General features: G+C 40.7%; 1 protein-coding gene and 1 pseudogene across 1 annotated transcript in view; both read left to right on the top strand.

Moving 5' to 3' along the window:
• Positions 1-11,815, top strand: part of Sntb1 (syntrophin beta 1) — a 234,752-nt gene extending 222,937 nt beyond the window's left edge. The window contains exons 6-7 of the mRNA XM_046464598.2: positions 2,170-2,360; positions 5,330-11,815. Coding sequence (XP_046320554.1) covers positions 2,170-2,360; positions 5,330-5,422 — 284 coding nt within the window. The 3' untranslated portion in view covers positions 5,423-11,815. The remainder of the gene's footprint in view (positions 1-2,169; positions 2,361-5,329) is intronic.
• Positions 10,466-11,815, top strand: LOC124106803 (ER lumen protein-retaining receptor 1-like; annotated as a pseudogene).
• Positions 11,816-13,606: the final 1,791 nt, after the last annotated feature.

Here is a 13,606-nt window from a genome sequence, read left to right as displayed (position 1 = left end):
CATTATATAAAGGCCACAAATACCACTTGAGTTCAATTGGAGTTAAAATTCATCACAATCAGCTAATTGGGAATATCTGAAGACACAGTGCAAGGTTCATACATGGAGGAAGGATAAAATGACCATGTTGAGAGCTGACTCATGTATTCTGCAAGTGGTAGAAGTAGAGTCCATGAAAGAGGAGTCAAGATGGCATCATCACTACCTCTGTGCCACTATCCCTGGTCCTCCTTGGACTGGGAGGTAGGTCCAGTGCAGGGCCCAAGGTCCTGCACAGAAAGACTCGGAACTTATTAGAAAGGACAGCTTCAGGAAAGATCACCCCTTAGTAAAAGTTAAAAGGTGTCTACAGTGAATCAGAGGAAGGGATGCTTTTTTCCATCAGAGCTCCAGTTAAAAGCCACTTCATTCTATGAGCAAGAGAGATCCCTATTTCTTTCCCAAACTCTGACGTTCATTATTCATGAAAGAAGAAACCTGAGAAACTCTCTGCTTTGGTCCCATCTCATACCCCTCCATGGGGAAGATGTGACACAGTGTGGAAAGAACTTGGATTCTGAACATTGAATGTCCCAGATGGTGACGTGTTCATCTCGCTTGAGCTTTGCAAGACCCACCTATAATATTGGGCTAAGTTCCTGCGTCAGAAGTTTGTGTTAAGGTTATCTTCAGTAAGAGTAAAGCTAATAATGGTAGAGAGTGAGTTCTCACTCAGTAATGTCCTCCTCTTCCTCTTCCCCAAATGTCCTAGCAAAGAAAATGTCCTGGTTTCCCCCTACCTCATTTAGATGTAGATTAAGCCCCAATCAGCTGGCCTGCCAAGGCCTATTAAATATGATGTTTTGTGAGGGGGAAAAAAAGCCAATCTTATACTTAACAACTTTTTTCAGGACTCTTTGATTGTAAGTTTTAAATGATATATTTACAACTCTTCCTAATTAGGGATTAGGGTGCTGGTGACTGTCCCCCTGTGCAGCTCATAGGCTTAAACAGCTGGACTCTTTCTCTAAATACAGTGAGGCTCCCTAATGAAAAGCAGGTGCCAGGCCTGCTTGTGAGGTTTCTTCCCTGTTCTTTTGGATGAGACATTGCCCTCGGATATCACCCTGAGATTCCTGGGTTTTTCACAGGGCCAGGGGAAGAAACAGCATTCTAATGAAAGGTACCATGTCAGGGATTCTCCCTAGCAGCAGCTTTTCCAGGACTTATGACCATCAGGGACATTAAAAGATCACCACTTTCTGAAACGAACTTTGTTAGATGTTTTCAAATAAAAAACCAGATTATTTTTTCCAATTTAGTCCTGAACTCCTTAGTATACACCATGTTAACTTTGAGAACATGGTGAGGGAATTCCCTCTTCTTTCACCCACATCAGACATACCATTGTGCGTGTGTGTGTGTGTGTGTGTGTGTGTGTATGTATGTGTGTGTGGTGTCCACATGGTGAAGAGAAGAATGATGATTCAGAGGTGGCTTACTTTATTTGAATCAAATGTCTGGGTTTTTCTGGCTCAAGAGAAGGGCCATCTGGCCATTGGAAGGCAAGTGCTCCTTCCTCTTGACCTGTGTGTCATCAGATGGACAGAAAAGGAAATATTCAATGAATCTCACCCAAAGGAATTTCCTTCCATTTATATCCCTTGGTTTCTTGGGGCTAGGAAATTATCATATCAAAACAACCCAAATATTTGAATTTGACAAAATTATGTACATGTATAAAAATATGCCATAGTGAATTCCACCTTTATGTTTTTTCCTACAAAAAAGCACCAATTTTAAAAAAAGGAAATAAATCAAAGAAGGAAGACCTGTAGGTAGAGGAAGGGAAATAGGGGGAGGGAGGAGGGGAGGAAAATAGGAGGCACTGGAGACTGAAATGGAGCAAATAAAGTTCCATGCACGTATGATTATGTCAAAATGAACCGTACTGTTATATATAACTATAATACACTAATGAAAGCCTTAAAAAAAAGGAAAAAGAAAAAAAAATCAATCCAAAGTGGATATTTTTGTGAACAACTACTATTTTTTTTTTTTAATTTTAGTAAGAAATTTGTGACTACTCTCTGGGACTGAGGAAACTAGAAGTATTAAGCACCTGGGAAAATCAATTGACAGATTGATTTCCACCATTTCTATTTCTCTCTCCCTTCCCCTCTCCTTCAGCCTGCACCTACAAAAACCAGGAGTGCCGCCTGACCATCCATTATGAGAACGGATTTTCTGTCTCCACTGAGCCACAGGAGGGTGCCTTTCCCAAGACAATCATACAGTCCCCTTACGAAAAGCTCAAAATGTCATCTGACGATGGAATCAGGATGCTGTATTTAGATTTTGGAGGCAAAGAAGGAGAGATTGTAAGTGTACTTCTCTTTTGACAGTGCGATTGCATTTCTTTTATCATGCAACCCACCTGTGAGGAGTCCTAGACACAGGGCTAACTGTATTCACCGAGCATCTGACTCAACAAAGTACTTGCAGACCTATGTTTTATTTGATCCTTGAAAAACAGTGATTAGATTCAATTATTTCAATGTTCTTTCTTCGGCTTTGTTTTTCATTAGAAGACTGCATAAATATTTGAATCAAAGGAAAGAATCCTTTATAAGGTTAGCATTAAATTCTTATCAAATAAGGTCTCAGAAGTTTAAAAAATGTGACATTTTTTAGAAGTATGGAGCAGCCATAAGGTCCTGGCATTGTGCCAGGTGTTGGGACACAGGGAGGTAGATGAAGCATTCCCTGCCATCACAAGGCCTCAGAGGAGCAGAGAGGACAAGAGCAAAGAGGTAGAGCTGGACAAGGGGCAGAGTAGCAGGGGCAGAAAAAATGCACAAGAAACTGGTCAACTCTACCCGAGTGGAAAGAAGGACCCAGAAGGGCACAGAAGTTTGGGGCTCATGTCAAATAACAGAATTAGCACATTTACTGGTGAAGGTCATATTTGTATTTCTCATACCAATGCAAATAGTCCATGTGTTTAAATACATGATTGCCTGTGATCATTACTGCTTGCTATGTTGAAAAATATGTTACTTCAGTTCCACAGAGGGTGAGAACAGTGCTTTCATCTGAATTCAGGCAAGTGTAGTTGTGGGCATTTCCCAGGAAGATATAGCATTTCATTTAGCTTGTCAAGTACAGAACTTCAAAGAGGCCCTAGATTTTATATTAACTAGTTTCTATCCAACTCCTTCCTAGCCACCCAGATAATCAAGAACTATTTGTTGACCTCCCCTTGATAACAGGGATGGAGAATATGTAAAACACAGGAGACAAACCTCAACTTGTAAAATCCAGTTATTTCAGTTTAGCTGCTGGCTTTCCACAATTCTTCCTCTATTTCTGTCTTTCCACATTTATTATAGTTATTTCTCCTGTGGGACTTTACTGCTAATTTTTCTGGAAACAATTTTGGGATACCCAGAAGTAGTTGGTTGAAGGGACAGGTCACATTTAACAGAGTTCAGGGCCTATTCTGTCAAAACTTCACTGTTCTACATCATGTGACGCTGCTCACCCCAGCACAGGACCAGGCTCCCTGCTGTGGGTGCCACAGGTAATCACCATGAAGTTCACTTCTGTGGCTCATGTTTGACCTCCACTAGCTTCTGGGAACTCTTTCTAGATAATCATTTTTTTCTTACCTCTACAATGGATCTACAGAATTGTTTTGAATTCTTGTTTGGTTTGTGCGAGTTTCAATCTTTAATTATAGCCTAAAGCAACCAGTTTGGAAATAAAGATGTGATGTGAAAGTCCATTTTATTAAGAATATTTCTAGTTCTATTGCTGCTCTATCAATCACTCTCAGCTGTGTGCTTTTTCCTAAAGGTGACTACTCTAACAAAGTGGAAAAGAACAGGAATCAGTCTCCTATTTTGTTCTTGGCTTAAAGATTCAAGACTATTTTTGCCCATGAGGAAAATCACTTATGTCTAAATTCCAGCCTTCCTGCTTGTAATTACAACCTGACTTGGAAGATTTAGGAAGGACTGTTTTATTCCTGGTAGACTGGGTTGATAGCTCAAGTTCATACACAGTCCTGAATGTATGGTTGAGCAATCCCAGAAGGCGGCAGCAGGCCTTTCTGGTATGGGGAATAGATCAGAGAGGAGTTGTAGCAAATGCAATAGACTGAGGGTAGAAGGTCTCCTAGATTCTCTCTCTGAATCTGCAAACAACTTACTCCAAATTTCTTTGGATCTGAGTCACCCTATTCATAAATACAGGGAGTGAAACGGGTGATCTTTAATATTCTTTCTGAAAGCTGCGCTCTGTGTTAGTGACATAGAACGTTGCGATGAAGCCCTGGCTGTGGCATCAGATAGACTTATATTTGTGTCTGCAGTTTCTACTCACTGTAAGATCTACAATTTCAGAAAGTTTTACAGCTTCTCTAAATCTCAGCTTTTCCATGTAAAAGATAAAGATGGCAACAGTAGCTAACTCAGGGATTTTGTGAGAGGGAATTAAGTAAGATAGAGAGAAGCTCAGTACCTGACTTGTAATGAGCACAGTCTTAGCTTTGGTAGATATTATTGTCATCTCCAGTTCTTCATCTCCAACAGTGTCATCATCAGGACAAAAATGAAAACAGAAGAGAACTGGTATAGCTACCCCAATTTTCCTAAATCAGATCAAGTGAAGAATTCCACATGGGAAGGACTTTCATGCTCTACCATGTGTATGCTGGGTTCTGCAGGAATCACACTGAGAAGGACAAGCCTTATAAGTCACCTTCACAGAGATGTGACACACTTGCTTATCCAGGTGTAAGTCAAGGACAATGAGGACACACAGCTGCTTAGGCTTTGGTCCCAGTTGACAAGGAATTTTTACGTGCTATATCTTATTTAATACTCTTATGACCTGCAGGTTAGTAGGACTGAGAATAATTTTAAGTGACTTGGCCAAGATTATACATCTAAAAAATTCCAGAATCTGGACTTAAACCTCATCTTTAGGTGTGTAATTTAGTATTGCTCCATGCTGACCCAAACCCAACATAAATATCATGATTGTGGAGACAAAAATAAATGGTTTGGACAGTCAAAATGGCAAATCAAATAAGTAGCATCAATATTTATGGGATTGATATAGATAAATTTCACAAAATCTATTTCAGAAAAAAAGATGTATGAGATGCAAGAAACAAGTTCAAAGAGTTACTCCTTTATCTCGCTGGGAGGCAATGATTTCAAAACATAATTGCTCCAGTTAATGCTTAAAAGCCGAGGTGCTCATAGATCTGTTTGATGTGTAAATCACTACTCTGCATCAAGCATTAATTTAACATCTCTCATGCTCTCTTTTTAAATTTCAGCAACTGGATCTTCATTCCTGCCCCAAGCCGATCGTCTTCATCATTCATTCCTTTCTCTCGGCTAAGATTACAAGACTGGGCTTGGTGGCCTAAACAGAGGGGCAACTTGCCTCAGAAAAGAGGTCTGCAGTGCCACTGGAGTGTGACATCAGGCACCACCTGTAGTGAGCAGTGCACCCGATGTAGCATGCCATGGCCAGCTTCAGGTCTCAGGAGTCATGTGCAGCTGTCCCAGGTCCTCTGTCAGTTTCAGCAACTACACAGGGTGCGCTAAGAAAACACCATGAGGAAGATCAGACTAGAACTTTTTAGAACAGAATGAGGTTAAAAAGATGATATGACATAGCATAGCTTCTAAAATATGACAACCAAGGACATGGCCATTAGAACAGCATGTGCAGATCTTAATCATACCAGTTTCTAGGCGACTGGTTCACCCAGGTAAGCAAGGGCTGAATACATGAGAAATGGATACTTTCACTTACTCCCTCCATCCCAGCAACAATGATCCCTAGTTCTATTGTGATTTTATTTTGTAATTCTAGTTAACTTGACTTTCACTGGTAGAGAAAGAAAAATACTTCAAATGGAAACCCACCTTTCATTGAAGTATGAAGCAGCTGTTGTTTCTTTTTTCTTAATGAATTCTTTTTCAGTGATGTAGAATGATTCCAAAGTGTTGTCATTGGCATAGGCTGAGCAGGAATTAAATAAAGCATCAGATACTGATCTGAGCTATAAGCTAGCAGAATCTGAGCCAAAGTAGACTGCTTAAATTGCAAAGATTTGCTGAAGACTTGTGTGTACAAAAGATGATTAATTTGGGGACTACACTTACACCAAGGTCTGCTATCTTATAGCCAAAACTGACAGCTTTATTTATAGAAAGAAAATTGTGGGTATTTTTAAAAAGAGAGTGTCATCTGATACATATATGCATATGTATGATTATATATATATAAAACAATCCACCAGGTTGGAGGGTTAATTAATTCTCCCCCATTTCACTGTTTTCAGTGGAAGCACTCAGCAATTGATTGACCTTTCATTCTGCTTGTGCTTGTATGCATGCATTTTCAAGCAAGTAATCGAACAGTCTCATGTAATTCTGGATGATGCTGAGTTTTACATATGGACCCAGCAATATGGTGAAATCTACTGGTAGCATCTGCAATTCTTGGGATTCCAGGGAAATAATATAATGACCTGATATTTTTCTATGAAAATATTTTGAGACAGTATATAACACATTACTGATTTAATGCTTTTGCATCTATCCTTCAAAATTAATTCACCAAAAATAACATCCATTATTTGATTTTGGAGTCACTTTTCTCAAACCTTCAAAATTAGCTCTACAATTTCTGTAAGCATTTCTGTACTTCTTTCCCCTGTAGTTTATGTCGACAAGTGTTCTGTGTTAGACCTGTGTGTTTTAAGAGTCTTATTTTCGCAAATACCTATGCAAAGAGCTTTAAAAAGTGAAACTGTTTTTTTTTAAAAAAGTAATTTTGCTCCCTTATATGTATATGTTTATTCAGTTGCAAAGTTTTATTTTAAAGCACATTTCCCCAAAGTATGTAGTATCATACAACATTAGTTCCAAGGGGCTTTGATTGGGTGGTACTTTGACCAGGGTCAGTTGGATAGGGGTTTAGTAATAAAAATCTTTGTTCAATACTAAGTTTTAAAATGTTAAACAGATTTCATGATTGCCAGCCACTTCAGAAACTCTAATGCTCATTACAATTCTTCAAGTGGGCTTTGGGTGGGTGGATCCAGTGTGTCTTTCCTTACATTTACCCACAGAACTTTCTGGGAGCATCTTGTGAAGCTAACGTTTTATAAACCATACTTTAGTAAACAAAGCTTTAGGTCATTGACATTTTGTTGTTTGTTTCCTATTTTAAGATACTGAAGAGTGAAGTCTTAGCTTAAATACTGTAGGAAAACATTGACACATTTGTAAATTACACTGCACTCTTTCATTATATATTTTCAAAATCACTGGAATGTTGTTATACAAGAGAATTATACTTGTGTATTGTAAATAACATATTAAAATGCCTATATTAATGCCAATAGTTTAATTCAACAATATGTAATCTAAGGTGCTCGGTACTACATGAAGTATGAGTTAATGACTCTTAATTAAGTTGCAAAGATCCTATATATATTTATAGACAAATTAAAATGATCATAATAATTACAGATATTATTTCCTTATCACTTAAGTCTTGGACTGATTGATATTTGTGTGAGAGTCAACAGAAACTATATCCTCTACATTTATAAAAATTTAATTTAAATATTTATATTTTAGGAAAAATATATTTGAATAAACTTAATGCATTTTCTGAAGTAAGTTAAAATGTATTATTAGCAAAGAACTAGAAAATTTTGCCAAGACAGTTGTGTATGTGAACCATTTTTTCTTCCCAATTAAAGTGTATCGTATCAGAGTGGCTATAATGCATAATTTCAAATAATCAATTTTTTTTCTCATTCTGAATTCATAAAGTTAGAATGAATAGTGTATATCTTCATCTTATTTGGATGTGTGTTAGTGTGCATGGCACAGGCTCAGATTTGTATCATATCTGAGTCAACAGATAACCAAGTCATTTGGGGGAATTTTTTTTCCAATTTGCTTTGTGTGCAATCTCATGAATTATTAAATTTACAGTGTTTGTCCCTACCTGGAAACCATACTGATGAGCAATATTTTAATCTGTACTTTGTGGTAAGCTGCCTATTGTCATTGGATGAGGGTGAATTCTCTGGCATGAGGATTTCTCTGTAACCCATTTTAACAGGAATTTTTAAATCCAATAGGAATATGGATATGATTTTTTTTTCTGATTTGAAGTAAGTAGGAAAAATAATGCCATAAGTTTATCACAAAATACCCATGCAGAGGCACTTAATTAATTTGTTCAACTGGTCCTTTGTCCAAAAGCTCATTGACTCTGCTTGGTTGAAATCAGAAAGAGTGGTCTTAATGGTCAGAAAGATTCTCCTAAAATTAATAGACAGGGCCTTTGTATCCCATTTTACTAATATTAAATATGCCATATTGAGGGAATCAGAGTAGGCTGGGGTGAGAGAATGATTTTTGGATATATCTTGAGGTTTTTGGTTTGTGTGTGTGTGTGTGTGTGTCTGTTTATAGCACCATGAACATCATGTACTGTTTATATATGGATTAAATAAATATTCACCCCTGATTTCCAGTGAAGAAGTTTATATTACATTCCAAATATATACCATAGTGGATTGGATGGTAGTTTCATGACAGTCACAGAGGACTATGGGAGTATGAAGACAAATCCTGCTATTCTTTTCTGTCAAGACTGGCTTTGGAGGGTGGAAAACGGGACGCCACTAGCAAGTTTTCATGTGTGTTCACTTATCTTTTTTTCTGAATTCACTCAAAATATACAATTTTCATCACATTGTGGTAAACATTAACAGACTCTCTAAAATATTAGTATTATCTCTAAATTATTAAGTTGACTCTAGTTTCAGGATAGGTTTTCACCTAGGATGTAGGGCTCGCATTTTTAACTAAATTTTCATGGGATTTGACATGTGCACCAAGTTCTAAGCACCTGAATTCTCTGTTGTACTATAATTTAGATTGTTTTTAAATTGTTTATAATAAATGTAACAGGCTTTGATTCAAAAATCTTTTTACTAGCTGAAACTTCAGCAGTTCTTGAGATTAGATTTTTGAACTGAACTTTCAAAAAAGACCTCAGAGATCATAAAGCACATTTTTGCTCAAAGTTTACCTATAGTTTCAGCACTATTACCTTCATATATCTAGGTATGTGGTTTTCCAGTAACAGCAACATGGGAAATACATAGAAAAATGAATTTACACCAACTAAAAAATGTTTTAAAGTTTGTACCACCTAAAGTCACCCCTCCACACATACACACACACACCATGGTCAAGGTACTACATTTTGGGAAACACTGATCTCATATAATATGCCAGTAAACTCAGGAATCTCTTCTTGAACGTCTTTGAAAATGTTCATCTAGCCTGAAATTGAAATTTCCAGCTTACAGAGGAGGGAGTTCCTTATCTCCTCAGGCAGGCCACTCCATTGTTAGATGACTAGAATTGCTTGCAAGGCTTTGTGCTTTTAGAGTCAAAACTTCTGCCTGCCTAACCTTGAGTTGTGACCCTGGCTCTACCCTAGAAAACACTGAAAGTCCAATTTCTCTTCCACATGAATGCCCTGTATACAAAAACAAGTCAAGGCTGAGAGCTACTAAGTAATGTAAAATGAGCTGAAAAAATGGCTTTCAATAGGATATTCAAAATTTTTCTTTTTCATCTTTACAGGACCAGTTAACAAGATTTAGACTTTTATAATGTGTAGTGGTAGGAGGAATAGGAACATAGGCACTTATTCAGCAATCACTGGGTGTCTATTTGGTAATCATTTGTAGGGAAATTTGACAAAAATCCATAAAATTTTAAAATGCAAAGCACTTTTTGTCATGTGGGAATTAATTCTAGAGATATAATCACACAAATGCACAATCTTTGCAGCATTGTTTGTGACAAAAACCAAGAAAAAGTCAATGTGACCATCAATACTAAATAAATCCTGGCACACAGGTATGTGTGAATATTTCTACAACTCAAAATATTAATATGGACAAAACCTCTACGTGCAAGTTCCACAAGATGCATGTCCCCCATTTGTGTTTTCTTTTAAAGTGGTTCTCAAGAAGAGGGAAAAGATTGCTACTTCTCTATGCCCCACTGGGAACATTATGGAAATCTGTACCAGTGCTATTTGGCTATCCCAGTGATTGGAGGCAGTGACTCCACTATTGCTATTTAATAAACAACAGCCAGAGTTGATTGACACTCTGATGAGGACAGCTCTGCATCAGATGGAAGCACTTCCCAATCAATTGTGTGTCCTCTGAGATCCATGTAGGTGAAAACCATTTAAAATTATCTGAGTCCCCCTCATAGAACCCCCTCCCCGGAGTGGAGCCCACCGGAGGGTCCCTCTCCCGCCCCTCTGCCCGCCAGAACAGCAGCCCCGGGGGGCAGCCCCCACCAGCCTGCCTCCCTCCAGCTCAGCCCTGCCAGAGCCCCCCCCAGCCATGAATCTCTTCCGATTCCTGGGAGACCTGTCCCACCTCCTAGCCATCATCTTGCTACTGCTTAAAATCTGGAAGTCCCGCTCGTGTGCCGGGATTTCAGGGAAGAGCCAGGTCCTGTTTGCGGTGGTGTTCACTGCCGGCTACCTGGACCTCTTCTTTAACTACATCTCACTTTACAACACGTGCATGAAGGTGGTCTACACAGCCTGCTCTTTCACCACGGTCTGGATGATTTACAGCAAGTTCAAAGCCACTTAGGGTGGGAACCACGATACGTTCCGGGTGGAGTTCCTTGTTGTCCCCACAGCCATCCTGGCATTCCTGGTCAACCACGACTTCACTCCTCTGGAGATCCTCTGGACCTTCTCCATCCACCTGGAGTCGGTGGCCATCTTGCCGCAACTGTTCATGGTGAGCAAGACTGGCGAGGCGGAGACCATCACGAGCCACTACCTGTTTGCCCTGGGCGTCTACCGCACCCTGTATCTCTTCAACTGGATCTGGCGCTACCACTTTGAGGGCTTCTTCGATCTCATCGCCGTCGTGGCTGGCCTGGTCCAGACTGTCCTCTACTGCGATTTCATCTACCTCTATATCACCAAAGTCCTAAAGGGGAAGAAGCTAAGCTTGCCGGCATAGCCCCGGTCCTCACCAGCCCTCTCCTTGGCAGTGTCGGGAGGCAGAGGAAGGTGACAGAAGACGAGCCTTCCCGTCCAGGGGTGACTTTTTAAAGAATCCATCTCTCCCTGCTCCCCATACCCACTCCTACCGGGCTGGGGTGGCGGGCAATGGAGGACCCAAGTCTTGGGGAGCTCAGGACCTGGGCTGTTTGTAGTTTTTTGCCTTTTAGAGAAGAAAAAAAAAATCTTTCCACTATTTAGTTTTTGATTCTGATGACTCCTTTCTCTTCTACTCTCTGGCCCCAATTTTTATAAACTGTTTTCGAGTGTACTATGGGCCAAGGCCGGGCCAGGGGTCTCTTCCCGTCCTCGAGCCCCTCAGGCCTTTCCAGGTTCTGCCCACAGCCCCACTGGTTGCCGAACACTAAACTGCCCACTGCCTGCCCCACTTCTCACCGTGGCCAGGACCACAGCGCCTCCACTCAAGTTCCTGGGTTGGGGATAGGGAAGAAGGGGGGCCCAGGAAGGTTTCCCCTGATTTTTCATAATAACGCCCCCCCCAGAATTTGAGTTTTTGGTTTTTTCCTGTTTTTTCACAAATGAGGGGGGCTCTGGGCTCAGGCATGGGAAGGGGCTGGCATAAGGGTTGCCACAGCTCTGATGCCATGTTTTTGTACAGAATTTGATGGTTAATTCTTTGTTCTCTTGAAATAAACAGAGGAAAATGATACCTCTTTTGCTACTCCTTGCCCTCTCTCTGGCATATGTGGGGTCCTACCCCAACCCCTCTCTGCTTCTGCTTTTTCCTTATGGACTGTCCCTGGTGACCAGAGGCCTGGGAGGAGCAGGAAGATGAGAAATGGGGTTTTCCAAGACTCAGCTGCACCCTGATTCTTACGGCTCTGCTGGGGAAGAGGTTTTGGAGAAAATCTTGAAGATTGTAAGAATCTTGCCGTAGAAACTGCCTGATGGCCCTCCAGACCCTCAGGGCTGCGGAGGACTCTCCAGAACATGTATGTCAGAGGCCACAAGTGGGTAGCCCCTGGCCCGCCTTCGAATGGCACTGTGATGCATTTTGTTGAGCCACATGGTGTTTTTTTTTTTTTTTTTTTTAAAGAAAGGAAGGAAAAAAGAATGGGTCACCAGCCTTTCAAAACCAGATTTTCACTGAGCTGTCAGCCTGACGGTGCTGGGCCTGCACTTCTGGACTGTAGCAGATGGCAGGCACTGAATGGAGGGGATGTGAGCATTTCACCACAGTCCCCAGGACTTGGCTGTGGAGCTGCTGTAGTTCATTATTGGACTGACACCATGTGTCTTGTTTGTTTTGTTTTGATTTGTTTGTGTAGCGTTAAAAGGCAAATGAAATATTTTCTAGGTCTCTCTCTGGATTGGCTTCACACCTGGCCTGTTTCTTGCCCTTAGGTAACCTGTGTGGCTCTTGTAAACATTTAGATTTGACCCTCGTTTTAGTCAGACTTCTGTATGAGAACTTCCTAACTCTGCTCAGCTGCCTCCAGATCTTCTTTCTGCAGGATAACCATGGAAGCTTCAGGAGGCAGGGAGCTAGCATTTCCTGAGCACTTAATAGGTACCAGGCCCTGTGCATCACAGGGATAAGCTCATTTGACCCTTATCCTCCCTAAAGAAGGGGCTCTTTATAGATGAAGAAACTGGCTTGGTGGGGTAAGGGCAAAGATGGAGTTTGCATATGCAGTTCCTGACACCAGAGCCTTTGTGTTTAACTGCTTCTGTGTGTTTTTAGCACCCCCCCCCCCCGGCCCTTTTAAGCCAAGGGACCTCTGTTTAGAAGCCTGGTATTGGAAACACAGGAGCAGGGCCACCTGAGTGAACTGTGGGGTAAGGGTGGTATCCCTGCCTGTTCAGCCCTAGGCACCTCTTTGAACCCATCTGAAAACTGCCTGTCTAAATCAGATCCAATTCTTTAGTTGTAAGCCAATATAACTCAGCCCAGAGAAGTTAAGTGACACACCTGAGACCATCCAGCTGGTGACAGAATGAGGAGCAAAGACTCAGAACCCTCCCATTTCCCAGGTCAGAGTACTTCCTGTCCCACTGCACTGTGGCCATTTTCTGTAGATGCCCATGGGGACCGTGTTGTATTTATTTCTGTACCTCCAGAACCAAGTACAGGGCCTGTTACACATGAAGCCTCAAAAAAGAGACCAGTGGAACCCAAATTTGACTCCCCACAACCCACATCCCTTTGTCCAGTTTGTAAACAAATGTTCTGCAGCTGCAGTAGCCCCCTGTGTAGGTGTGTTTTGTTTCGCCTGCACAGTGATCACTTTTTTTTTGTATATGTTGCCCCTAATTTCACACTAAAATACACACACACACACAAATGGATGTCCAGTTCTTGAAAAAACAGGTTCTAGAGCCGCACTGTCCAATATGGTAGCCATCAGTTACACATGACCATTGAGCACTTGAAATGTGGCAAATCCAAAATGAGGTGAGATGTTAATGTAAGATACACATGGATTTCAAAACTCAGTAT

Source organism: Marmota monax, unplaced genomic scaffold, assembly GCF_021218885.2.
Source record: "Marmota monax isolate L192 unplaced genomic scaffold, Marmota_monax_Labrador192_F-V1.1 WCK01_AAM20220418_F8-fsc00003, whole genome shotgun sequence".
NCBI classification, from domain to species: Eukaryota; Metazoa; Chordata; class Mammalia; order Rodentia; family Sciuridae; genus Marmota; species Marmota monax.
This window is presented reverse-complemented; position numbering and strand designations above follow the sequence as displayed.